Source organism: Pteropus vampyrus, unplaced genomic scaffold (genome assembly GCF_000151845.1).
Source record: "Pteropus vampyrus isolate Shadow unplaced genomic scaffold, Pvam_2.0 Scaffold169, whole genome shotgun sequence".
NCBI classification, from domain to species: Eukaryota; Metazoa; Chordata; class Mammalia; order Chiroptera; family Pteropodidae; genus Pteropus; species Pteropus vampyrus.
In genome coordinates, this window is record NW_011888950.1 from 2,676,062 (window position 1) to 2,703,488 (window position 27,427).

General features: G+C 36.7%; 2 protein-coding genes, 1 long non-coding RNA gene and 1 pseudogene across 3 annotated transcripts in view; 3 read left to right on the forward strand and 1 right to left on the reverse strand.

The window, feature by feature from the left end:
• Positions 1-5,295, forward strand: part of ABCA10 (ATP binding cassette subfamily A member 10) — a 49,207-nt gene extending 43,912 nt beyond the window's left edge. The window contains 10 exon segments of the mRNA XM_011370409.2: positions 264-381; positions 765-856; positions 1,120-1,298; positions 1,580-1,655; positions 1,732-1,826; positions 2,365-2,484; positions 2,676-2,816; positions 4,770-4,849; positions 4,953-5,008; positions 5,136-5,295. Coding sequence (XP_011368711.1) covers positions 264-381; positions 765-856; positions 1,120-1,298; positions 1,580-1,655; positions 1,732-1,826; positions 2,365-2,484; positions 2,676-2,816; positions 4,770-4,849; positions 4,953-5,008; positions 5,136-5,234 — 1,056 coding nt within the window. The 3' untranslated portion in view covers positions 5,235-5,295.
• Positions 2,551-12,748, reverse strand: LOC111745894. Its single transcript, XR_002782832.1, has 3 exons — positions 12,682-12,748; positions 10,981-11,055; positions 2,551-2,697 (listed from the first exon to the last, which is right to left on the reverse strand). It is a non-coding gene; the product is annotated as an uncharacterized LOC111745894 (long non-coding RNA).
• Positions 12,749-13,057: 309 nt separating this feature from the next.
• LOC105298940 lies at positions 13,058-13,939 on the forward strand (annotated as a pseudogene).
• A 7,337-nt stretch (positions 13,940-21,276) lies between these two features.
• Positions 21,277-27,427, forward strand: part of ABCA6 (ATP binding cassette subfamily A member 6) — a 49,677-nt gene continuing 43,526 nt past the window's right edge. Inside the window, exons 1-5 of the mRNA XM_023536740.1 lie at positions 21,277-21,372; positions 22,661-22,862; positions 24,862-25,023; positions 26,485-26,588; positions 26,971-27,197. Of these exons, the coding sequence (XP_023392508.1) occupies positions 21,277-21,372; positions 22,661-22,862; positions 24,862-25,023; positions 26,485-26,588; positions 26,971-27,197 (791 nt within the window). The remainder of the gene's footprint in view (positions 21,373-22,660; positions 22,863-24,861; positions 25,024-26,484; positions 26,589-26,970; positions 27,198-27,427) is intronic.

Genomic DNA, 27,427 nt, shown 5'->3' on the forward strand with positions numbered 1-27,427 from the left:
AATAAGTAAATTTACACTGTATGACAATCAGTAAGAAATGAACTAGACATGGAGTTAGTGCAAAGGGCAAGGTAGATTCTCAGTCAGCGTAATATGCAGGGAATGTACTTGATTAGGAATCAGTTTTATAAATAGTTGATAAAGTAGTCTTTATTCATGACCATACATTTGGGTACTCATAGCCTAGGAAACAAAAGGTAAAATGTGAGTGCACAAAATATGTGAAATCTAACAGGAAAATCATGCTTTGCCATGTTTTCCAGAAACCAGTCATAATGGCCAGCTGTTTACACAAGGAATATAAAGGGAAAAAGAAAAGTTGCTTTTTGACAAGAAAGAAGAAAATAGCCATTAGGAATGTTTCCTTCTGTGTTAACAAAGGTTTGGATAATGTTCCCTTTATTAGAATGTTTCATATTCTCTAGGTCTGGGACTCTGAAAGGGATCATTTTTCATCCTTTGAGATCTCTCATTTATTTTGGTTAACATGTAATTATAAAAACACTTGACATGTCAGCCGAAAAACCTATTCTACTTTAATTACCTATCCCAAGTCAAATGACAGGAAATGTGATCTTGGATCAGGAAGACCAAATTATTCTACTGTAAATCTAAAGACTTTCCATTAACATTGCAATATAGAAAATTACAAAGGTACTGTTTGAAAAGGTAGTGTTATTTTGTTTCAAATTGTTACTGAGCTAAATGATTTTAGGTTAGTGAATTTTTAAAGTGCAGATATCGATGGTAGGTCTTTTTTCCAGGTGAAGTTTTGGGGTTGCTGGGACACAATGGAGCTGGTAAAAGTACTTCTATTAAAATGATAACTGGAGACACAAAGCCCACTGCTGGAGTGGTATGTGACATGTGAAGGAACCAAGCTCATCGCCAAGGGAAATTTCATTTTGAGTATCAATAGCATCCTTAAATTATTCCTATCAGTAAATGATTTTTTAAAAAAAATGAATAAATTGATGAAAGAAATTATAGATATCCCTTGCATGCTCAGAAAACATTGCAGCTTAATGGGCACCATTATCTCCTTTAGAAGTAGAAGGAGGAAAAGCCAGATGTGGATCAAAAGCCAGATGTGGATCTGACACTTGTTGTTCCATGCAGGTGGTTTCACAAGGCTGCACAGCATCACTGGGGAAACAGAAAGATGACATTCCCACGTTTTTGGGGTACTGTCCCCAGGAGAACTCATTGTGGCCCAGTCTTACAGTGAAAGACCATCTGGAGTTGTATGCGGCAGTGAAGGGATTGGGCAAAGACGATGCTGCTCTTAGTATTTCAAGGTACAGAGAGAAGCCTCACTCTCACTGTGTAACTGGAGGAAGGGATAAATATATTATTTCCTCATTAACAATGGAAAGGAGGTCATAAACAGCATCTTTAAATTATCATGCCAATAAAATGATTGAAAATCTGAATAAGAACCAAATGATAAGATTTAGTGTTTGTGACAATGTTAATGGTCCTTCAGTGTACCCTTTTTAGATTGATAGTGCCAGGATTTTCTGTGTTGTTTTCAGTAGGGACACGTGCTTCGTGTATAATCACAGTGTTTTTTTGTCAGGTTGGTGGGTGCGCTCCAGCTGCAGGACCAGCAGAAGCGGCCGGTGAAGGCCTTGTCGGAGGGAATAAAGAGAAAGGTAGGGCCGGGGCCCGGGCTTCCTCCGCGCCCCGCGCCGCGGGTCGGTGCCAGACGCGCTGTTCCTCTGGTTGCAGCTGTGCTTCGCGCTGAGCATCCTGGGCAACCCGCCGGTGGTGCTGCTGGACGAACCGTCCACCGGGATGGACCCCGAGGGGCAGCATCGGATGTGGTGAGGAGAGTTGTAAGACGTGTCAGGGTCAATAGTATGAGTCTACAGTTAATTGTTTGTTAACGTTTGCTCAATTCGTCTTTGAGGCTCACATCCTCTATTATTTAATTCTGTGAAATTCAATATAGTTTTCAAAATTCTTCAAGGAAAGAAAAATAGGCATGTTAAGAAGCAAATGAACTCTTGAATGTATTTGATTGGATTTTCTTTGTCTTCTCCCTGCCCCTCTCTCTTCTTCTATTTTATTTTCAGTTATTAAAAATCCTACAATGTAGTGTTTCTCTATACTTCAACTTTTTTTAAACAAATATTATTTTATTCACTATTTACCAATCTTCTACTTTTGATTTTATGAAGCCAGTTAATGTACTAATGTAATTGCATAATGCAACAATTTTTATTCTTTCTCTCTAGAGCAAAGATTTCTTTCTTGTGTAACCTAATATAAAATTTTCTATTTAAGCTTCACACTTATCCCCATTGATCTATTTTTCCAAATTGCTTTCTAAATGCAAACAATCCTTTACTTTATCTTTAGGCAGGCAATTCAGACCATTGTTAAAAACACGGGGAGAGGCGCCCTCCTGACCACCCATCACATGGCAGAGGCCGAGGCTGTGTGTGACCGTGTGGCCATCATGGTGTCCGGAAGGCTGAGGTGGGTGCCTGTGTAGCACCAGCAGTTGACCCCCAAGTTCTCGTAGAGAGAATTTCAGTTCACTGTAAAGAGCTAGTGCTGTTTAGCTCCTGGATTTATGATCAAACACCTTTCTCCACATTTGTAATTGAGGAAGAAATTAAGTGACAAGTATTTTTTCTTTCAACTCTTCTTTCTCATCTCTGGACTAGGTGTATCGGTTCCATTCAACATCTGAAAAGCAAATTTGGCAAAGATTATTTACTAGAAGTAAAAATAAAGGAACCCACTCAGACAGAGCTTCTCCACACAGAGATTCTGAAGCTTTTCCCACAGGCTGCTCGGCAGGAGAGGTAAAGGACATTTTTTGCTTGTGTGACAAGTACAAGGATTTTCCAGCACACACACATTATTTAGTCTTGAACTAGTCTGGACAGGAAGAGAAAGGCTGAGCTGGCTTACTACAAAACAAGATTTGGTATGTATAGAAAAAAGGCAGCATTTGGAAAGTTATTTTCAATGAGTGTTTTATACCTCAGAAAAGATGGATGGAGTGTGTATGTGTGTGTGTAAGTGGTGGAATAGCTTAGAGGTTAGGAACAAAGTGCAAACTTAACCATGAATTTAATGTTTTTTTAATAGACAATAAAATTATGCATCAACCTATAGCATTTTATCAAATATAAAATTGCATCAAGTGCTCAATAACCCAGATGTACATACTTGAGAAGGATTGACTCTATCCTAAATTAATTGAATATAAATCATTTATCCTCTCTGTGGTTCTTTCAGATTTGTGGTCATCTGAATTACAAGCAAGGATAACCCAACCCATGTGACTAGCAGAATGAGGTTAAATTTAATTGAAAGATATACAGGATTTTCTTATATACTACTTCTATTTATTTTTAAAAATAATACATATTGAGCACTTACTGTGTGCCAGAGACTATATATGGAGTAGTCCATAACTAGACAAAGTTGTTATGGTGCTTGCAGCCTTTTAGGGGCAAGAATATTAAGCAAACGAAGATACGAATAAATGAGGAAATGACATTATGGTAGGACTTTAAGACTAAGTAGGGTTTGGTCAACTCGAGAAAGGGGATGAGCCACTCTTTTTAGAAAAAAGAATGTATAAAGAATTTAAGTCAAGAATGAACTTTATACATGCAAAAGATGGAAAGAAAGCTCATATAGTTGGTGCGTAGAGGGATATCCAGGGACATGTAGGCCTGCTGCTCAGAGGAAGAGTGAAGGATCATTGAGAGACCTGGCCTGGCAATAAACCAAGCAGCTCAATTTTACCATATGGGACACCACTAAGCTAGGAGAAGGGGTGAGGTCGCAAAGGAGATGGAAAGGGGAGACGGTCTAGGCTGGACCCCAGGAACTCTTAGTATTCAGATTGGATCGAAGAAGAAAAGCTGGTGGGGGGAATTACCAGCACCATAGCAACAGCCGTAATGACAAATACCGAAGTGCGTAAAGAACACCACTGTCCAATAGAGTATCTGCGATGACGGAAATGTTTACATCCATGCTGTCTAATACAGTGCCCACAGATGGCTACTGAGCCCTACAAAATTGATTTCGTAATTTTATTTTAATTAATTGACATAGCCACATGTAGCTAGTAGCAAATATATTAAACAGAGCAGGTCTAGAGAGTCAGAAGGAAAGTTGTAAAAGTGGTTATCTTAGAAGCTGAGAGGGGAAGGGTGGGGGAAGGAGGGGGAGAGACTTTTAAGAGGGATGTGTACAATTTTATTTAATGCTTTCAAGAAGTCTAAGAAGAAGGAAGGACGAAAGAGTGTTCATTGATTGTGCAGCATGGAGGTTGCGGATGAACATTTTTCGGGAGGGCAGAGCTGGTGGCCGAGAAAGAACTTTTTCAATAGGAAAGAGTTCAACAGGTTTTAATTCTTATGAGATTAAAATACAGCAGAGGGGAAAATTTGATAGCCAAATTTATGTTCCATGGAGCATGTTGAAGGATGTTGAAGGCTTTTGAGAGTAAGAAATATGTTAGCACAGTTAGAAAGGTAGCACAGGCTGAGTATGAAAGATTCTTTATGAAAACAGTTTTTCAGAATTTGTCTTGAATACTAAATTAGGGACAAGCAGATTTTTGTTGTTATCAAATTTTTATGACTTAAGTTATTTGGCTCGGATTCATGTTCTATCAAGTCAAACTTGCCTTTTTATTTTAAAAAAACTTTGAAAAATTCTTTTATTTTGACTGTCAATTTCTCCCCAATATAATAACACTGAAACACACTGATAGAACTCTTCCCTCCTCCCAGGTATTCCTCCATGATGGCATATAAATTACCTGTGGAAGATGTTCACCCTCTGTCTCAGGCCTTTTTCAAATTAGAGGCAGGTAAGTTTAGACATGGATTTGAGGTTGCTGTTTATGTTGATGCCTTAAAAACACTTTTGGTGAAACATATGTAAGCCAGTAATGTCAGTCCCTTTAAATGCAGTGAAACAGACCTTCGACCTGGAAGAATACAGCCTCTCTCAAGCTACCTTGGAACAGGTTAGTTTTCTTTAAACTAGCGAGCACCATCCAGGTAACCTTTATGTACATTTCTCTGTGCATTCATCTTTCGGATGAAACAAACACCCTGACATTTTTGTTTCCTTATTTATTTTCTCCTACTTAGGTATTCTTAGAACTCTCTAAAGAGCAGGAGATGGGAAATTTTGATGATGAAGTTGATACAACAGTTAAATGGAAACTCCTCCCACAGGAAGAGCCTTAAAATCCCAAACCTCCTAACTTTAGATTTTAAGTCTTACTACATTAATTTCCATAATTCTAGAAGAATATTTCATATTACTACAGTCAACAAAATGAAACATTTAGTAGTTTAAACATTCAATAATGATTAAGATTTTAAATGGTTTTTCAAAATTTTTAATGGAGAAGAAAAGTTATAGGTAAAATTAACATAAACACTATATTGATCACTAATCTATTTTAATTAATATTAATTTGCTTAATATTCAAAAATTACATAATATTAGACTAGTGTTTTATTTTTATCAGTAAGGCTGAAGGCTGAGCACATTTTACAAATGAAAGATTGTAGGTTTTTTTTTTTACCTAGACTCTAATTATATCAGTTATTTTAAGTATTATTTATTAAAGTACCCATTTAATGTGACATTGACTATAGGAAGATCTAATAAGTTAATGACTAAAGTTATGCAGTGTTATATAACATACATTAGATATTCTAATTATAAAATAAATTCATGGACATGTAGCATTATATGGATGAGGATAATAGTAATCTGTAATAAAACACCACAGTAAGTATTATTTTGGCCTACCTGAATTCAGTGTGCTTTTTATGAGTACTTTTTCAAAGCTGACATCAGTGAGCATAGTAACTTTCTCTATTTTTTCGCCTCACATCATGAACATTTCCCATGTCATTTTAACACTTTTGTGTTATATAATGGCTGCATTGCATTTCCTTGGTGTACTATCATGGGTTTTACTTAAACTTTTTACTATTTTTTTTTCTGACATTTTTTGTCATATGCAAGTTTATCTCATAAATAAAGCTGCATTGAACTTCTCAAGTCTTCTTTATTATAGTTTTAAGGTAAGTTGTTTAGCTATCAACCATGAAATTTATGGAGCTTTGTTCTCTGACCTGTAGAAATGTCAGTGCCCATCCTGAGCTTCTGAAAAACCCCACAGGAACTATAATCTCATGCTTCTCCCTGACTCTGGCTCCCCTCTGTGGTTCGTGTCAGTTCTTTTACCTCTACCTTGACATTGACTTAAAGGTAGGACTTGGCTCTCACTTTGATTCCTACAAATAGCTATTTTCATGGGTAATTTTTAAAAGAGGAAAATTCTCTTTACTTGGAAGAATGCTTAAAATGTGAGTAAAAAATTGACATATATTTCATATGAAGCCAAATATCATTTCAGGTACGTTATCTGTTTTCTCATGAATAGAGCATGCCCTGAAGACTTAAAGAACTAACTTGATGTTATCCTTAGTAGCCCTTGAAATACTGAATAAATTTATATAACAAGACCATCAATGAACAGAAATGAAAATAAAAAATAGCTTACATTTACAATTCCACATTAATACAGATTAATTAATGCAGGTGCAGGCAGAAGTGGGGTGGGAGGATATTAGGGAGAGGGAGAAAATCTACAGAGAACCCAAACTTAAGGTTAAAAAAAAAATTATAGTTAGTGCTTCATTATTCAGGATTTGGATTATTTGATTTCCGATTACCTTAGCAACATTTATGTGTTCACCACTCCATCCTAGCTCAAAAAATAGATGCCAGTTGAATAGTGAGATCGTTGTCTTTCCCATATCCTTAGGTAAGGACAGAGGGAAAAGTCTGGGGACTGGTCTACCTCAGAAAAGTAGGTAAAGCAGAAGGAACTGCTATGATTGAAACTGGGTATGAGGGGCTTTAGAACCTGGTGTCCCTAGCAGAGGGCCCACAACCATTGACAGTTGCAGTTGAATCAACTCCTGTTGTCTGGATAATTATGTCCTTGGTCTCTGATGCACATTAATTATGTTTTATCAGCCAGTAGACAACCACGAATTGCCCATCTACTAAACACATGGCATCTGTTAGGTGTTTTTGTTTTTGTTTTTTGACTACAAGGAATAGATGATAAAGTCAGGCTAGCTCAAGTGTGGAGTCTTTAGAGTAAGGACACATAGTTAGAAAAGAAACAAGAATCTAAGAAGAGAGATGGCTTTAGAGTTTACTCAGCCATTATCTCCTCTTGAAGCGTGATCTTCAGCCGTGTAATTCTAGGAAACAGCAACAGAATCCCTTGGATTGCTACCCTGGTGGCCCTATACGGATCTCTTTTCTTGATGCACTTCTGTGCTCTGCTGCTTTTCCTACCATGACAAACTTCTCCTCTCTCTTCTCTGTAAGGCACTTACTCTTCCTTCAGCCATATGCTTACTCATAGATTTTACTCCTGAGAAAGTTGACTTCTTTATGGTTCCATTGGCATTGCAGCCTGTCTCTGTGCATTCTTTTCACTTCAGCCACTGCTGCAAACTGCCAGCTTCTTTCAACCTATTCTAGTTTAAATTCCTTAACATAAGCCACCTCGGTTCATATCGCTTTGCTCAGAGCTTTCCTTTTGAAGACATCTAAATGGCCACCATCCCAGGCAATGAAATGATGTAGTTGGGTTAAGGTGCAATTAATTGTAAATTAGAGAATGAAAGATACAATCTTTCCTACCCAACGAACAGCCTAGTCTGTGAATTTTGCTTCTGGAAGGGGTATGGGGAGAATATTTACTCTCAGAAGGGGCTTTTGTGATGGCAGACATCATGATTGACATATCTTGTATATCCCACTCCATGACACTCATGTCTCTGTGTCATGTCCTCTTTCCTGTATGTGTCATACCAATACTATTTTGGCCTAACATGATCCAGCTGTCACATACACACTGAAGATCCACTTACTCTTTCCTCCATGTGGATGGAGAAAACAGTTTCCAGCTGCTGTGTTATGAAATACTGACCTTCTCAGCAAATATAAAATTCTGCAATGAAACACAAATCGAACCATCATTCCCACTCGATATACAGCAATGGCAATAATGAAAAATAACTCTTCTTCAAGGAAAGTGAAAGGAAATTTCCACTCCTTGATTTCAAGAGCAGGCTAGGGTGAGATAGTATCATATATTAATTTCTGTCTGGTCCAGTAAATATATTGCCTCTGTTGTGTATATATGTATATGTATGTATGTGTATATATGTATATGTATGTATGTGTAAATATGGATAATCAAGTTGAAAAGAGTGGTTACCCTAGGGAGGGAGGTAGACAATCAAAGAGAACTTTAGTTTTATCTGCAATGTTCTGATTTTCTTTAAAAGAAAACTCCATTATGTATTAATTGCATAATTATAACCAATAAAGAAATATATTTACGATTTCGTATATGAGACATTTTCTATCCATGGATAACCACACCTGTCTGGTTGCTTTAGTTTAATGGTTCTCACCTGGGGGCAATCAGTCCCCCTTCCTAGGGACGTTTGACATTATCTGGAGATGTTTTTGGTTATCTCAATTTGGAGTTATTACTAGTATCTAGTGGGTAGAAGCTAGGGATACTGCTAAGCATTCTACAGTCCACAGGACAGCCCCCTACAACAAAGAATTATCCTGCTCAAAATGTCAGTGGTGCCCGTATTGTGACACCCTGATTAGAGCACATCCTCTAAGCTTTGATTACTCAACATCTATCATTTGAGATTATCCCATATCCCTATTGTGATCTCAAGGACTTTTTTTTTATTGAGTCTTTTCTTCTAGGTCCTCTTGGCTCAGCCAGTGAAGAAAGTGATAGTTTTAGGGTTTGCTTTATATTTGTGATAAATTATCTCAATTGGTCAAAAAGAGGAGTTCAGGAAAAACTAATGCCTTCCACTTTCCACAGATGTTCTCATTCCTGTCAAACGGGGATTTACCTTGATCTAAAATAGATGCAGCAAGGTTTTGTGGTTTCTTCTGATATAACTATTTGGCAGTGGACACTGTCAGCTATCAGATAAAAGAACTTCCTCTAATAGATTTTTTAGCTGCCTTGACTAGGACATTTTGGACTTAAACTTCGTAGATTTCCTACTTCTATAAATTAAAATTGTAAATCTCTGCTCTCTTTCATTCTTTACACCCTTAAAATTGTTGCTTTGCAGTTGTTGCCCATAGCCTCATCATCTTTAGCCACAGGGTATGACTACCAAAGAAACACAGGTTTAGAGAAGGCGGAATATTCTCAATGCTTTCCAGCCATGATGTCTTAACGAATTGCAAAATCTCCACAATCTTGGTGATATCTTATTTCTAAATCACTATTCCTGGTAGTAATTTCTGTGTTCTTTGAGTTTCTCTGGTTGCTAGAAATAGGCTCACCTGAGCTAACCCAGGAAATGAGAGGCTTGTTGTAATCCCTGGCATATCTGAGAATAAAGATAGGACTGAAAGAGACGGCTTGAAGGTCCATGTGGATTCAAGAGAGCCACAGGAATCTTCATAACCAGAGATCGTGAAACTTCGGCAGAGTACTCCACCAGCAATAGACTCAGCTTTTTGCTCGCTGTGCTCATCATTATAGTCTTACTTCTTCCCTCAGTTAAATGCCTGCAGCACCCACTGTTTCGTACATCTTTTCTCTGCCTACTCCTTCTGCTTACTTAAAGCTTTTGTTTACTTCTGGCTTTAACGTACCCCATAGCCTACATTGTCCCTCTGCCTCATTGCCTCTCTCTCTGCATATTTTTGCATCCTTTGTATTTCTCAGTTTAGTTTTTCCGAGAGCCAAAGCTTGTGATTGGCTTTCTCTCTCTTTCAACTGAGCTTTTTATAGGCCGAATGTGCATATGGTCTTGTTTCCATGATAAAAATTATGGTCAGCCTTACAGTAACAACAGCCTGGGCCTTCATCCCTCAGGAGGGCAGTTTCTTATGAAGCAGCTATGAAGCTAGTAAACACCATGCTCGTCAAAGTCAATAAAACCTATATATAACCCATGGAGTTCATGTCTTTTAACACACATCCTCCTCTTACTGCAAATACATGAAGTTCTGGATAAAATGTAACAAAATCACTTCAATACCACCAAAGCAGCTTCAGCTTGCATTGTGTTGTGGCCCAGCATGATACTGATCTTGAATATAAATCCCAAAGGCTGAGATTGGGATTTGTGTGCCTACATGTGGGTCAGAGAAGGGATCTAAAGTCAGTGAGAAATGAGGACTTCGAACCATGAGTGCTACATAAAGCCAGCTTCTAATTCAGGCAGCCCAGGCTAGGACTGTGGATATGATATGCAGTGTCCGCTACCTAGAAAAGCTGTCTCGGATACTGGACTTCAAAAGAGTCTGAGCTATACTCATGTGGTGAGGACTAGAACTTACACTAATTTAACATCGTTCAGGAATCACTCAAAAAGTCAGCCTATATCATCAAACAGATAAGAGGTGATAAGTGTCAGTGAGGATATGGAGAAAGGGGAACTCTTGTGCAGTGTTATGGGAACGCAAATTGGTACATATTGAAAACAGTAAGGAGGGTCCTCAAAAAAACAAATATAGAACTACCATGTGATCCAGCAACCCCACTACTGGGTATATATCTCAAAAAAGTGAAAGCAGGATATTGAAAAGGTATCTGTACTCCAATGTTCATTTTAGCTTTATTCATAGTAGCTAAGATGTGAAAATAACCTGTGTCCTTTGGTAGATGAATGGGTAAAGATAGACTATATACATTTTATATATATACATATATATACTGGAATATTATTCAGCCATGAGAAAGAAGGAAATCCTGCCATTTGTGACAGCATGATGGGCCTTGAGGGCATTATGCTAAGTGAAATAAGTTAGCAAAAGATATGCTGTATGATATCACTTATATATGGAATATGAAAAAGACAAATTCACGAAGACAAAGAGTAAGATGGTGTTTACCAAGGCCAGCAGGCGGAGGAAATGGAGAGATGTCGGTCAGAGGGCATGAAATTCCAGTCATAAGGTGAATAAATCCTAGGGATCTAAGGTACAGCATGGTGATTATAATTAATAATATTGTATTACATACTTGAAAGTTTCTAAGAGTAAATCTTAAATGTTCTCACCACAAAAATGATAATTATGTGACATGATGGCAGGGTTAGCTAAGGACATGGTGGTTATCATTTTGCAACATGTAAATGTATCAAGTGAGAGTCATATACCTCAAACTTACATGCCATTTAATGTCAATTATATGTCAATAAAGCTGGAAAAAAATTAGCCTAAAAGTGACCCATGGGACACTTAGGAGATGAGGAGGTCAGGGAAGCAGCAATGTCTATGCAAAATGTAGCTTGTTTTGGTAGTGTCAGGAGAACCAGCTGCCATGGAAGCCATCTTGAGAGCAGTCACAAGCAGCAGTGAGATGATAGGTTTGGTGGAGGCAGAGGTCATGTGCAGTTGCTAACTTACAGATCTTCGCAACGTGCAGTGTGTGAAACAGAGCAGCGCAGAATCTCGATGGGATGGATACAGAAGCATGTGCCTGAGAAGATCTAGCAGATTGCTCTGGCTTACATATAAAATACTGGTGGTTGCAAATAAAATGAGTGGGCATTTATTGCCCAGAAATTCCCAATGTCTCAATCCATTTGATTTTTTTCAATTATGGTAAAATATAAAATAAAATTTGCTTGACATAAACTAGGCACAAATATTGTATTAATATGAACTCATATGAAATATCTAGAATAGGGAAATTCATGGTGACAGAGAGTGGATTAGAGATCACCACGGTCAAAGGGAAGGAGTAAATGGGGAAGTTATTGCTTAATGCTTACACATTTCCTCTTTAGGGGAAGGGGAAGGATTTGGAACTCGATAGTGATGATGGTTGTGTAATATTGTGAATGTCATGAATTGTCACCGAATTGTACACTTAAAATGGTTAAAATGGCAAGTTTGGTCTATTTAATTTTTGAAAATATAATTTTAAATAGTTCTGACATAATACATATTCTCTGTAAAAAAATTATACAATTTATACAGGTAGAAGATTTTTCTTGCATAAATAATACATTTTTCTATCATATATACACATAGGATAACGTTATTATATCTACTGTTTTATAATTGTCTTATTTAGCAACATAATATGATATTATACCTTTCCTGTTTATTATAGATTTAGGTTATTTTTGTAGTGTCTATGCATTATATCAATGTTTGAATGTACTAAAAAATTTTATTTGAAAATCAATTGCAAGATATATAGGTTGTTTCTGAATTTCCCTGTTGTAAGTGGTGCTGCAGCTAAGAATGTCGTGTGTAGACCTCTGGCAATTATTCACTTGGAATACATTCCTAGAATGCCTGAGTCAGAGGCTCTGTGTGTGTCTAAGCTTCCAGCTTTTGCCTGTACATTCCTGCCTGTTCCCTGACTTTATGACAGGTGGCTCCTCTGAAGCAGAAATTTCCCAAGAAAACAAGGAATTCGAAACTGCTAGCAGTGATGACAAGTGAAGTGCTATTTCTATAATGCCCATACTATTTACTAAAACAAACAAACGAAAAGATGTCAGAGGTAGAACTAAGAGAGGTCTCAGACTCTTATTGTAACCCCCACTAATTTTGTTTGCATCCCAAACAATTATTTACCGAAGGAAGACGCCAGGCGCCAGCTGTATCTCCAATCTGTGAGCAATGTGATTGGTGGAAGGTGAAGTGGAATCTGAAAGCACTGATGATGTTCGCCCTCTCGTTGGAGAGGCCTGAAAGCATGCTCAAGCTAAGGGAAGGCCTGTTCTCTCACTGAACAGGTGCAAGGGGTTAGGCCGATGGAGAAAATGCTCAGCCGAATGCTCATTCTACCAAGCACTGCCATACTGTTCTCTTTGTCCCCACACCGACCCCCTTCCCCACCCCACCCCCGCCCCCTGCTGCCAGCTTGAGGATGATGTGGCTGGAAAAAAAATACTAGAAAGGACTTTGGATACTCAGCTAAAGCCATCCTTTGGCTGTGGTAGCAATTTAAATGAAGAGGGCCTTTATTCTGAAGAATCTTGTATTTACTCATTTTACAGAGAGAAAGGGTTAGCTTACCCCTCACCCCCAAAAAATAGGAAGAAAAGAAAAAGAAAAGCAATTTAAAAAAAAGAAAGCATTGGCTTTTGCTGCTGGACTGGCGAGAGAGACCTGCCCACATCAGGAACAATTATGCTCTCACATTAATGAAAAGATTGGTAATGTCAAAAAAAGAAACAAACAACAACAAAAAAAACAACAGGGCACCTGTGGCCAAGAACCTACCTTGAGAACTATGTTAAATAAAATAAGTGATGAGATCATTGCAGTAAATGAACTTCTAAATAAACTGGACTTAGAAATTCAGTATCAAGAACAAACTCCATTCACCCAAGGAACTCTGTGAATTGCTTGAAGATTATAAGGATTTGGAACATTTCAAAACAAAATGTCCTCCCATTTGCTCCAAGTAACAGTAACCCAGAGGTTTTTTTTTTAAGAGATCAGATCTTGACCCTGAAGAACCAGTCAAGTTTGAGGAAATTGTACCCACAAAGAAATACTTACATGCCATTTATAACTTCTAATGAGTTCAGTGGTATTTCTGCATATTTGAAATCTCAGTTAACCTGTTGTCAAATTAATGGTGTTATTAAAGAAATCAACAAGGCAGTAGTTAGTAAGCATAAGACTACTAGCGTAGACTCAAAAAGTCTATGTGTTTTATGGCCAGGAATCTTTACCACAGATATATTGATGAAGAAATAAAGAATAGCAAAAGTCAATATTTTATAGAAGCAGACCAAAAAATTTCACAGCTGTGAAAATTGACAAGAGATTTCATGCAATACTGAATGTTTTATGACACTGCAGAAAGCTCTCAGAGATTTGATGGGGAGAATTACCTAGTAGGTTATAATCTGTGGCCCTTGTAGCTTTTAAACCACCAACAGTGAGGTTTAGCTTTAGAAGCTATCCCTATAATTTCCATATATATAACTGCTTTAGCTTTTTCATTTTATTTTTCTTGTTTCATATAAAACTTTTTTGATAAAGCATATATATTGTAAAATTTACTTCAGCAAATATTTAACCACCTACTATATAATTCTCTTTGCTAGGCGCATAATGAAAATAAAAAATGTTCATTCTAATTTTTGTGTTTAGTGGACAATGCTACAAACTCCACTAAGATGAGTCCCTGTGGTGATGCGAGAAAAAAGGTCAAGAAGATAGATAAGGTCAAGGATATCCAGGCCCTTTGGAATTAAAAGTCATTAGTGCTTAAATTCCATCCATGGCATTTGAGTCTAGAGGCAGACTTCTTAGAAGTTGGCTTTGGAGGCAGCTTATTCATCTGATTATTCTGCTTTTCCATGTCATTAAGGAACAGCTAACATGAAATGCATTTAGTATAAGCCAATCTGTAAACTTCAACCTGTAATGAAATTATAATGAAAAGATATTGTGATGAAAAAGATGATAACATGAGTGAACAGGTTGGTAGTGGTCATGGAAAATGGGTGCTTGGAGTGTAAGAACTTAGCCATGTTTCTCTTCCACACCTGGGGAGAAACTGTTAGGTCTATATTATGTCTGTGCTATCAGCTTGGGAGGTTTATTTCTGTAGCAGAGAAAAAAGAGTGTCACCATACCCTGTTGCCTGGATAACAGCATCACTGTGGTGACCATACAGTTCATTATGAAACTGAAAAAAAAAAAACAGTTGACCTAATCAGTTGCTAAGAAAGACTACAAACAACCAACCACCGTGCGGGGCAACCTAGACATCTAGTATATGGGCTGTTTATGAAAAAAAATCATTGTCCAGGTGAGGAGAATTAGTTTACAGAAAGATCAAACCTAAATAGAATAATCAGCAAAGTTCTCTAAAGAAAGAAACACAGTTAATTCTAGAAACAGAGAAGACCTTATAAATACTATTTAAAATTCTGTATTGGTCACATTTGGAAGTGTTTACTGAGGTTACAGCAATTTCCCCTTTTCTGGGGACAGCTTTATCTCCTTTTGGCAAGCTCACAGGGGTGGGCCTCTAGCAACTGCACCCATGTCATGTGACTCCAAACTGGGGATAACAAGGATTGGATCTGGAGCAGTGCCAATGCCAGGCAGGGTTCATTTGACCTCTGTCCCAGAGGTCTGAGTAGGTACCAAGATGCTGGCAGCTGTGGTCATGCTATAGAGCGGTCTGCAGACTCTTGGAGCTGAGATTTTGTTCTAGGGCGATGCTGGTGTAATCTTGGTAGTTGTTCCTAGTTCCTCTAGCCATAAACGATTGTCTGTACGTGTTCTTCATAAAGCAGATAAGCAAGATATTGAAGCTTTTAAGAGAAAAATGTGCAAAAGGAGAAAAAATAGATGGCTAATGTTAGCACCGCACTCAAATTCTGGAAAACTTGTGGTTTGCTGTAATGTGCTGCTAAGTTCTAGTTTACTTGGGAAGTTTCCTTATTTAGAAACTGAATCATGACCACATATTTTGTTTTACTTCAGTAAAGCCTTGATTTAATCTTAGATGCCAAGCTCAAAGTTCCCTACCTTCCTGGACACAGTGAGCCAGCTCTCTGTTATGTGCTTGAAAGCATAATTTGGGAGCCAGTGGACCAAATGAAGTTGGCAAGAAAGAAGAGGCTTCTACCATCTCCACTTAGCAGTCCTCAGCCTTTAAAGGGAGAGGCTTACCTCAGCCAGCAGCGACTCCATTACAGACACCATTAATGCTTTACCCTCTCACCCTTCATCATAATTGCCTGGCAAACCCCTAATCTAAACCCCTAAGGAGATAAACATTGGTAGAAGATACACATGAGCAAAACGATGAGTCTCACTTTAAATGAATGATTACTGCCTTCAAGGGAAGCCTAAGTTCTGTCTTCCAACTTCACTACACTGCCCTAACCTATTCACTCTTTCACTGAATTGGATAACTAACTAAATGACTTAATCACATCTTCTTGCTTCTCAGAGTCTAATATCTCTTTACCCTCACTCTCATCAGAAGACCTCGCTTCCCATTTGACTGTGAACATGGAAGCAATTAGATGAGAATATCTTCCTAAGCTTTCACGACCTCAGCAACCAACCAAGTTTCACTATACCCATACCCTCTTTCTTCCTATTAGCAAGAACGCACAGCATTCCTTTATGAGATCGATGTCCATACCTGTGCACCTGATCCCATCAATTATTCTCATCATCTCCCTTATTCAAGAACATATTCTGTCAAATGCCTCCCCCACTAGCCTGCATTATCTTTAAGACTAGTTGAGAAGGGCTGCTTTTTCAAGTGGAAAGGGAGAATTTCTAATAGCCAGTTGATGAAAAAGACAGTAATTCAGGTAATGTCAGGCCCTTACAACACTCTGAGGAACACAATGCCATGATTCACATGGACTCTCATACCAACTCTGTCTGTTTTTCCTAGCAATTTAAGCTCTCCAAACCCATAGAAACTCCTAAGATTCTATCATCACAGACTCAAAAATGCTTAGTTGATGGGAATTTTGCTACTTCTACAAAATTATTGCTTACAGTCAATGAATATTTAGTTTTGGCAACTGATTCACCAAATCCTCTGACATGCATATTTTTCTGTCTGAGTTCAGTTTACTTTTAAATAATTATTATTTTTTTTACTACGAAGTGCATTCTTTAGTATTCTTCAAGCCTGGCTTTATAAGAGGTAAATTCTCTCTAAAGATTATTTCAGGTATGTTTAGCTGGATATAGAATTTGAGGTTAACAGTTCATTTTCTCTCAGCTCTTTGAGGACATTATTCTATTTTATGATGTTTTTGGCTAACTGTTGATCCTTAGTTGATAATATGTCTTTTCTATTTTATTGGTTTTTTTAAAAATATTTTCCTGTCTCTCCTCTCTCCCCTCTTCCTCTTTCATATTTTGAAAGCTTACTGTAAAATAGTTAATTGTTGGATTTTTGTTTGTTTTTCTAATCTGAGCGCTCATGTCTTCAGTTCTGGAAAATTCATAACATATTTTATTTTTGAACATTCTTCTTATTTATTCCCTTTATTTTTCTCATGAAAAAAATGCCTATTAGACGTTTGCCAAACACCCTCATTTTATCTTTAATGTCTTTTAACCTCTCAAATATTTTTCCATCTTGTTCTCTCTTGCACTAAATTTTATATGATTTCTTCAGATGCATTTCAGTATATTAATTTCCTTTTTGGCTGTGTCTAATCTGTTATAAAACTTATCCATCAAGTTTTTAAAACTTAATTTTTATTAATCCCTTTAAATGGCTGTAAATTTTGATGAGTTGTTTTCCTATTAGTCTTCCTTTTCATTGTCTCCTGCTTTTACTAGCATATTACTTTTTTAATATTTTATTTACGTATTTTATAGTCTCTGTCATAATTTTTATTATTATTTAGTTCTTGAAGTAGCTAATAGTCCCATTATTTTGATCTGCTGATTCCTTTTCACGGTAGACTTTTGATTATGAGCTTAGTTGCTAGGAGGAATATATCTATGTATATTTAACTCTATTGCTTTATACCCTGTATCCCTGACATATTTCTATAGATTTATTTGTGTCTTGTCTGTGGGGCTCCAGGATAATAATAGTAATAAGAAGAGGAGGAGGAGAAGTAGGAGTATCAGCAACAACAAATAATATTTTCGAGCTTTTACAAATTTTCAGACATTGTTCTATGAACTTTACTTATATTAATGAATTTAATCCTCCAACTAACCATACATGTGTGTGTATGTGTATGTGTGTGTGTGTGTGTGTATGTATGTGTGTGTGTGTGTGTGTGTATGAACTGTTATTATCTCCATCTTCATGGATGAAAAAGCTGGGGGCAAAGTTAAATAGTTTTGCAAGGTTACTCAGCTGTAGCAGAGCCAGAATTCGAACCCCAGTTTGGCTCCAGAGTGCATACATTTAACTGCTGTGCTATTGTACTTAAACACGTTGCTATGCAAGGAGAATAAATTCAGATCCTGCTCCTGTGTCCTGTGTCTGACATGTGCTGTGTAAACTTGAGATTTTCATTTTCTTTGGAGGATATATATTTTTTACCCCAGAGATTGGGCAAAGGTAGTATATATCCTTACTTTTCTGTGGGGCAATTGGTGAAGTTTTTCTAGTCTCTAACACTGAACAGTCCTGCGAAGCTTCTGGATTTATGCAGAGATAGGAAGTCCAGCTTTATAACCTGTCAAGCACCAAGTCCAGGTCACAGGCATATGAAAACACCTTTTGGACTGCTGGATTTCTGACATACGACTCACAGTTCTGGCTTTAATTTTCCTTTTTAATACCTACAGAGGTGCTTTCCTTTATCTTTGTTTCTTCCGTTGATTCTTACTATCTTCATCTTCCTCCTTATTTAAGTTTGGCTACATATCTGAACTTCTATTTTAGATATAGTTTGCCCATCATTTCAATGTGCTTCTGCCTGGAGGTTCGGTACTTTCTCATCAAATTAGGTCATGTTTAAGGGTAACTCTTCAGGTTTAAATAAAGAAAACGGTCCGCCAAAAGAAGTAAATGAGAGTGAAGAAGCCAAGAAAGATGAACATAAAGAATACACAAAAAAGATAAAAAGTGAACCTAGTAAGATATTTAATCTAAATAATTATTGATATCATAGTTGTGAATTTTAATGCAATTGTAAATAAGAAAGGCAGAGTGAGAAAATGATTCCTAAGAGAGAATATGTTGGGTCTAAAACAACAAAACAACAACAAAATTAATAAAAACCTGAAATAGATTTCAGGTGATATAAAAGAAACTTAGAATTTTTGTTTGGGCCATGATCTATTACTGATACAAAATTTTACCAATGTTTGTGATCTTCTACCCTTCCCCTATCACAAAACTTTTAGAACGTCTTGCTACCTTTGTTTTTGCCATATTTTAAATGTAAAAAACATGTAATATTTCACTGTTGGCTATTTTTAAATATAGAACTACTTACCAATTAGTAATCTATATTACTAATATAGAGAAATGTATATACATAATATCATGGCGTTAAATTACAAAAAAATTACCTCCCCTTCTCCAGAACATCTCTCAGCTTTATGATTATTAACATCTGTGGATCGGGAGCCATGTCAAATATTTGAGATTTCCCAATTCGTGGACTTTGGTTTCCTGTTTTGACATTTACTTTGGCAGGTCATGGGAAGTTTGTAACCCTTTACAGAGAGAGATAAACTATGCAATAGCAACTGAATAAATTTCAAGGTTTTTTTTCCTAGTTGTCATGGATAAAAATTGACCTGGATCTTTTTATAAGTTTTATTAGGTCTTAGCAATCCACTTACTTTTATTTTGTTCAGTTGTCTTGTGAACTCCTCTATCCACTCTGAACAGGATGGGAGAAAAGAATTTGTGTATTATCCTTCATTTGTCCAACTTAGGTGTTTCTTCAAGGCAGGCAATGGGTTGCTTAACCTTATTAGGCAAAAAAAGTTCAGCTCCAGCAGATTCTACCCATTTTGTCTAAATTAGTCAAGCATATCATTGACAGTTGTGTTTAGGCATTAGTAGTGAAAAAAAAAAGTAGCTAAAGACTTCATAGAAATAAAACTACTTTGCTTAATTACTGTTTTTACTCATTTATTGTTCTTTCCCCCATGTAGGTCTCATCATGTCTCAAGGGCTAGCTCCATTTTCCTTTTTTACCATTGTCCCCTTTATCCCTGGAGTTGAAAGGCCAAGTGCACAGACACAGGATTTGTTTTAGTCCCAACCAACCACAGAACAGGCATTTCCCTGCAGAATAATTGGCTTAGGGAGGAAAAGACAGAAAACAAAACAAGTTCATCATGTGCAGCTTGGTCTGACTACACTCTTTTCAGAAACCAGCCTGGATAAGAACTGTTGGAAGTAGATGCCCATTTAAAGAATAAATGAAGAAGTGGCAATAAAGAAATTTTAATCATTGCCCTAGACAAAAAGAGAACCGTGCTTTGAAACCGTTTCCAGAATACTTTTTCTGTTCTTCCAGACAGTAAGTACAGTTCTGTTTTGTTGTGCTATGCCAAATATGTGGGTGGATACGGCTAAAAATCAATCTGTTTTTCAGATGTTTCTAAATATTTATGTATTTTATACTGAAGACCTAATAACAAAAGCTTTTCTATTATTTCCCCAAATATATTATGTAGATACTACAGTAAAATATAGGAAAATGGTAAATTTTACTTCTATATTAGTTGAGGGAGAATTGTCTCAATATTTTGATAAGCAAATCTAAAAGAATTTAATTTTGAGATTTTTAAAACTAAAAAAAATTGTCTCTGTTTATTTGCAAACATTTGGGCAAAATTACTTTTCCATGTGACTAATTTTCTTTCTTTCTTTCTTTCTTTCTTTCTTTCTTTCTTTCTTTCTTTCTTTCTTTCTTTCTTTCTTTCTTTCTTTTCTTTTTCTTTCTTTTCTTTTCTTTCTTTTCTTTCTTTCTTTCTTCTTCCTTTCCTTCTTTCTTTCTTTCTTTCTTTCTTTTCTTTCTTTTCTTTCTTTTCTTTCTTCTTACATGCAGAGTTGTTTTCTTGGTTATTCAGGGACTTCTGAATTCAGAAAATTGAGATAAATTGTTTTATTCTTCCTGTATATCAAAATCAAATTTCAAAGTTTGAGTCTGGATTCTTATCCCAGGGCCTAACTCTTTTGATAAAAGTTGTTCAAGTCACTTTGGAAGGTAAATACCACAAGAAAATATCTCATTGGGGGTTACATGTAATGGACATAATTATTCAGATGAGGTTAAGTAATAAGGTTAAGTTTTGATATTAATTTAATGTATATTCTGGGACTTCTATTTACAAAAAAAAGAAATTATTAAGCAGATGAGATTCAATTCATTTACTCTACTTATATAGTTTGAATCTGTCGTAAAAGGTTAAAAATGTGAAGTATCTTATAGGTTCTGAAATCTAATGATACTTTTTCCATTGTCATACTCTATATTGTTATAAAATTGTGATAATAGTCACTTCACCTCCTCACCATTCCCCACAAAATAGCTTACAGTGAGTATATTTGAGGTAAGATTTTATAATCATAAGTTATTGAAATAACACTTTAAATCCATTTTTTTCTGCAGTTCTTAAAGGTAGGAAATATTTTCCCCAAAAATATGATCAAGGTTTTTATTATACCTTTCTTTTTCTAGTTTATGCTCCACCATGTTTACTTTCTTCTTGTTCATTTAATGAACAGGCTAAATGCACAGGAAACAGAAAAATGTCTATCAACAAACTCAAGCACTTCTGTGCAAAAATCTTCTTAAGAAATGGAGGATGAAAAGAGAGAGCTCATTGGTATGTTTGCAAGTTTGCTCTTTCTGCAATTAGCATTATTCTGGTATTTTGTTGCCTAATGATTCTCTTATCTTATATTTTAAGTAACAGATGGGATTTGTTGACTTTGAGGTTGTCTCTAGTTGTACTTGTAGAATTGAGAGACTTACAGCAGTCTTGAAAAATAATGTAGAATTGGAAAGACAAAGTATTTACTCATTTTTTAAAAAATGAGATTACGCGAAAATTTAATTACATGGTAAATTATAACAACTGTGAAGTTGCTGTAATTTGCATGAAATACACTTAGAGTCAAGAAACAATAAAAGCAGTGCCTAGCAGAAATCAAGGGATTTTAATTTTAAGGACTTATTTTCAAAGCCATAAATCATCTACAAGAGATGATTTCCAAGAATTATGACCAAGTAATACTACTAATTGTCGGTTTGAATTAAGTAGTTGGGCTATCTGCAGGTAACAGCCCCAAATCTCAGTGGCTTAACAAAGCAGAAGTTTATTTTTTAATATTTTCACAGTCTAAATAAGATTGGCAGTGAAAGTGAAGTGAGTTGAGTAGGTGAAGGAATCTTCTCCACACAGTCATTCAGGGATCCAGATTTCTTCACCTAGAGATTCTGCCTTCTTGCTAGTCCTTGGAGACCTTAACTGCCCCCTGTCAGAAAATCAAGAAGTAGAGGGACCTAGACAGAATATAGAAGGTCGTGGAAGGTTCCATGAGCCAGGCCTGGAAGTGGCATATATCTCTTCTGCTCACACTCCATTGACCAGAACTCAATTCCTTGGTCCCACTAAATTTCCAGAGGCTGGAAATATGGTCTAGCATCGTGCCAAGCAGGAAGAGATTACTGATATTGGTGAAACACTAGACAGTCTGTACCACTCAGCTCCTTTTCATTTTCTTTCATTTCCAATACGAGAATATGACAACTGACAAGACTATTGCTATTTGCCACCATGAACTCTACCTGGGATAATCTGTGTCTCGTAGACTTTAGTCAGCCAGATGCCATGCATACAGAAGTCGTCATCCTGTTAGTCATCCTGTTAGTTTATATGATGGCTCCTACAGTAGTTCATGATTTAATGAACTAATATTGGAAAATGATATAGGTGGCAACTATCCTGGTATGTGTCTTTCATTGGGTTCCCTTTATACTGAAGAATGGAGAGCAGAAAGAAGCCAACCATATGGCAAAATTTGAATTTGTCTTTAGTTCTTTGGTGTTGACTGAGATCTTTAAAGAAATATAGTCTAAATTTGTTCTTTTTTGTCCCCTCTGTGTTATAGGAGTGGGGGATTCCAGTACTTTTAGGCCTGTACATGGGCTTTTTTTCACATTTTAGACAAAATAGCCGATTTCCTGAAATGCCGCCTCAGGATTTGGGAAGAGTAGATAAATTTAATAGCTCTATGGTTGTTGTATATACACCGATCTCTAATATAACCGAGCAGATAATGAATAAAACGGCATTTGCTCCCTTTTTGAACGGTAAGTGTACTAATGACAAAAAAGATATTGATCTTGTTTTATATTTTTGTAAGATATATTTAATTTGAAGTTACAATGATTCATTATGCTGATTATTTAGGTATCAAAGTAGCATATAAATTTGGCTAGTTTTTCCTTTCTCTAACACCCATTAGCCTTTAAAACCCTTTCAGCTTGAGGGGGTCCAATTTAGGGAGGCCTACATTTCTACTGGAATTTAACTAAAACAATAGATTTTTAATTCCAGATTTGCAGAATAGTGTCTAGGAAAAATATGCCATTGGGGGATGTAGGTGTTTTTAATATGGAAATACAATGATTAAGAGTTATAATTCATGAAAAAACTCTAAAAAGATATTAGGTCATTGTTATTAAACAATATTTTAAAATTATGAAAAGTAAGGATGGACAATCTAAAGATGATCTGTGTTTGATGTCATTTATAAACATCTTTAAAGGCCTTCATTCATTCTAAATGAGGTCACTATGTAACTGAGATAACCAGAATGTGTATTTCACTCATGAGTGAGTTGGGTGCAAGCTGGCTATCAGCTTTTTCATCTTTAATTTCTAACAGGTGAAACTGCTGTCTGTTAGATACAGAGTCACTTTGTGCTCTTGGTTCCTGTATAAAGCGCAGATTATATGAGGTGCCTTTGCTTCAGTAATTCTGATTTTTTATGCGTACCACTTATCTTATACATCCTTATCCTCACATAATCTTTTTATGTACAGAAATTGCCCTAAGACTTGTCATTATTAAAATAAAATAAAACAAAACAAATGATCCAATCAAAAAATGGGCAGAGGACCTGAACAGACACTTCTCCCTAGAGAACATACAAATGGCCAACAAATATATGAAAAGATGCTCAACATCACTAGCTATTAGGGAAATTCAAATCAAAACCACAATGAGATACCATCTCACACCTGTTAGAATAACCATAATCAACAGGACAAGTAATAACAAATGCTGGAGACGATGTGGAGAAAAAGGAACCCTCATACACTGCTGGTGGGACTGCAAATTGGTACAGCCACTATGGAAAACAGTATGGAGGTTCCTCAAAAAACTAAGACTTGATCTATCATATGATCCAGCAATCCCTCTACTGGATATTTAACCCAAAGACTTGAAAACCCATATCCAAAAAGATACTTGTACACCAGTGTTCATAGTAGCATTATTCACAGTGGCCAGGACATGGAAGCCACTGAAGTGTCCTACGATAGATGATTGGCTAAAGAAGCTGTGGTACATATATACAATGGAATATTACTCAGACACAAGAAGAGATGAAATACTGCCATTTGCTACAACATAGGTGGACCTTGAAATAATCATACTAAGTGAAATAAGCCAGACAGAAAAAGTTGAAAATCACATGACATCACTTATATGTGGGTTATAAACCTAAAAGCAACAAATGAGCAGGACAAACAAACAGAGACTCATGGACATGGACGATAGGCTAGTGGTTACCAGAGAACTATAGACTAGTGGTTACTAGTGGGGTAGTGGAGGAAGGGGGAGGTAGACGGGGTAAAGGGGGTCAAATATAGGGTTTAGGGGAAGGGTGAAGTGGATAAAGGGGGTCATATATATGGTAGCTGAAGGAAACTGGACTTTGGTAAACACACAATAGGATATACAGATGTCAAATGAGAGTTTTGAAAATTATCTAATTGTATTAACCAATGTTAATACAATTACCCCAATAAACTTAATTAAAAATAAATAAGTAAATAAATAAAAGTGTGAATTGGAAAAAATTTTTAAAAATTAAAAACACTTAATTTTCATCATGTCTCCTGATTCTAGAATCTAAAGCATTAAAATGAAAAATTTCCCCTTGCATTTTGGGTTTTGTTTAAGTGGAAAAAGATTTTATTTAATTCTAACAAAAAATATATGATGATACAGTTGGATATCACATTCTGTTGCAGTGAAACTCCTTAACAATCTTCTATGTCTTTTTTTTTTTGTAATTCACAGGAAAAGAAGTCATTGGGGCACCAAATCAACAATCTATGGATAAAATAATTTTAGACCATTTCCTAACTGCAGTGGGAATCGTCTTTAATGACAATTTTTCTTATAAGTTAAAATTTTTTCAGGGACATGTCATTCCATTTTTGAAGGAAGAACATTTCTCAGGTGACTTCCCATATAAAATATCAGTATGGCATTTTTCTATGTTTTTAATATAAGGAACAGGTTGGAATGTTCAACAGAGATGGTTTCAATGGTACATGAGAAAATTCAAAAGCACATTGCTGAATTTTTTCAAAAGTCATGTATTATCTCACTAGAAGACAATACACAAAAGATCATGGGGTCATCCAACATAGATATAGTGTGCTCACAGGTGTATGCTGCGAAAGATGCTGAGGGCGATCAAGACCGATAGGTCTCAGCCCTCAGGTGTGATTCCAGTTTAGCAAGAAAGACATATATTGAGCAGTTAACAATAAGGGCAGGTCCTTGAAGGGACTTAGACATGGGTTCCTAATATGCTTGGGATTAGAGAAGTCCTATCTGGGGAAGCGATGCTTAAACTAACAGAAGAAATAGCACATGTGAGGTGCTAGAGGCATTGTGTTTCCGCTAGAAGAAGGGCAAGCGTGAAGGCACTGAGGCGTAAAAGGGCATCTCCTATTATGCATGGAAGAAGAGCAGGATAACTGCATAGACAATAGGCAAAGGAATACGATGGGATGATGAGGCCGGACTTACTCAAGGGCTGGATCCCATGGCGTCCTTTAATCCCAGGGCAATGGGGAGCCATTGCATTACTTCAGTCAGGGCAGAGGCCTGACTAGATTTCCAAGCCTGAGGTAGCTCTCTGGATATAGCCCTGAGAATGGATTACAGAGGAGCCAGGGAGAATGCAGTGAAATGTCCTAGTGAGCTGATGGTGGCTTAGACCAGCGTGGAGGCAGCTGAGGACAGAGGTGAACAGATTTGAGGGCTCCTTAGGAAGCAGGATTGATGCGATTAATAGAATTGGTTCTTTTGCATGCATTCACTGAGGGTCTATGATGTGGGCTGCACTGTTCTTGCACTCCTAAGATTGAAGTGAACAAAATGCAGAGGCTGCTTGCACAAATTATTACAGCCAGGGACAGAAAACGGGGGAAAACAATGCACCCTGCCAGGTGGTGATAAAGCAACAAAGAAAAATAAAACGGAGATAGATGATAGAGACTGAAAGAGTTATTTTAGACATTTTTATTTATGGTGGCCAGGAAAGACCTCTATGATGAGTTTATACTTTTGAGAAGAGAGCAGGATGAGAGAAAGAGTGAGCCATGAATTAATCCGGAGGGAGAGCATCTGAGCACAGAAAATATTCTAGCGCCGGAGTGCATTTGGCATTTTGAGGCACAGCGAGGAGTCCAATACAGTTGGAGCTTTCACCTTTTTGTCTTCTAAGCCTCCCTGTACATCCTGTGGTCTCTGTGAATGAAGTTGCCTTATTAAGAACTTCTATTTGCAAGTGGTTCAAGGTTCTGATATGGGAGCCTCCTCTAGATTGTTTTCTCTTGGATTCTTCTTTCTTATTCTCCAACTGCCTTCATCCCATAACGTTGGTTCCACTTTTCTTTGTGCTTACAGCTCATTGCTGGAATACAGACAGTGACTTTGCATGTTCACTGGCCAAATACTGGAATACAGGATTTGTGACTTTACAAACTGCAATTAATGCTGCTATTATACAAGTAAGAAAAGTTCTAATAATGTAAACTAATTCTAGAAGCACCAAGATTTTGATGAAAGGTGACATATACTCAGGTTTTCACATGTTTATATAATGAAGCAGGTATACAGATGCTGAGACTGGATTTAGGCAAAGGAACACACTGCTTTTTTTTTTAAACTTTAAAATTTCTAGGAGTTACAGAATGACAAGAAGTTGCAGAAACAATGTCCAGGGTGGTCTCTGTTCCCTTCACCCAGGTTCTCCTGATGCTAATAGCTTACATTACCATAGGACAGTTTTTAAAACCAGGAAATTGCCATTGGCACAATCCCCATAGCTTATTGATTTCACCAGTTTCTCAACTTTAAATAATGATTTTGTTTGTTTAAACACTTTTTTAGATCGTGACAAATCACTCTGTGATGGAAAACTTGATGTCAGTCACTGCTACAAATATGAAGACGCTACCCTTTATTTCTAAATACATCCTTCAAAATGAGATGTTTATTTTCTACTGCTTGCTTTACTTCTCTTCATTTATATATTTTGCATCACTCGATGTTACAAAAGAGAGAAAAATGCATAAGGATTTGATGAAAATGATGGGTCTGCGAGATTCAGCATTCTGGTGAGTGACGGATGCAAGCAGTACCAATGAATAAGAGAGGCGCAGAGGCAGCGGAAAAGTGTTAGTCGCAGAACACCATGATTTAAACTTGATATACTGGCTACTTTTTCTTTGGTTCTTTTTGATTTAGTCTCTGTCAAATTTTGCCACACGCAGTAGTGATTATAATTTGCTGAGCACTTTTTCTGTGCCATGAATATATATATATACAGATATATATATACACATAT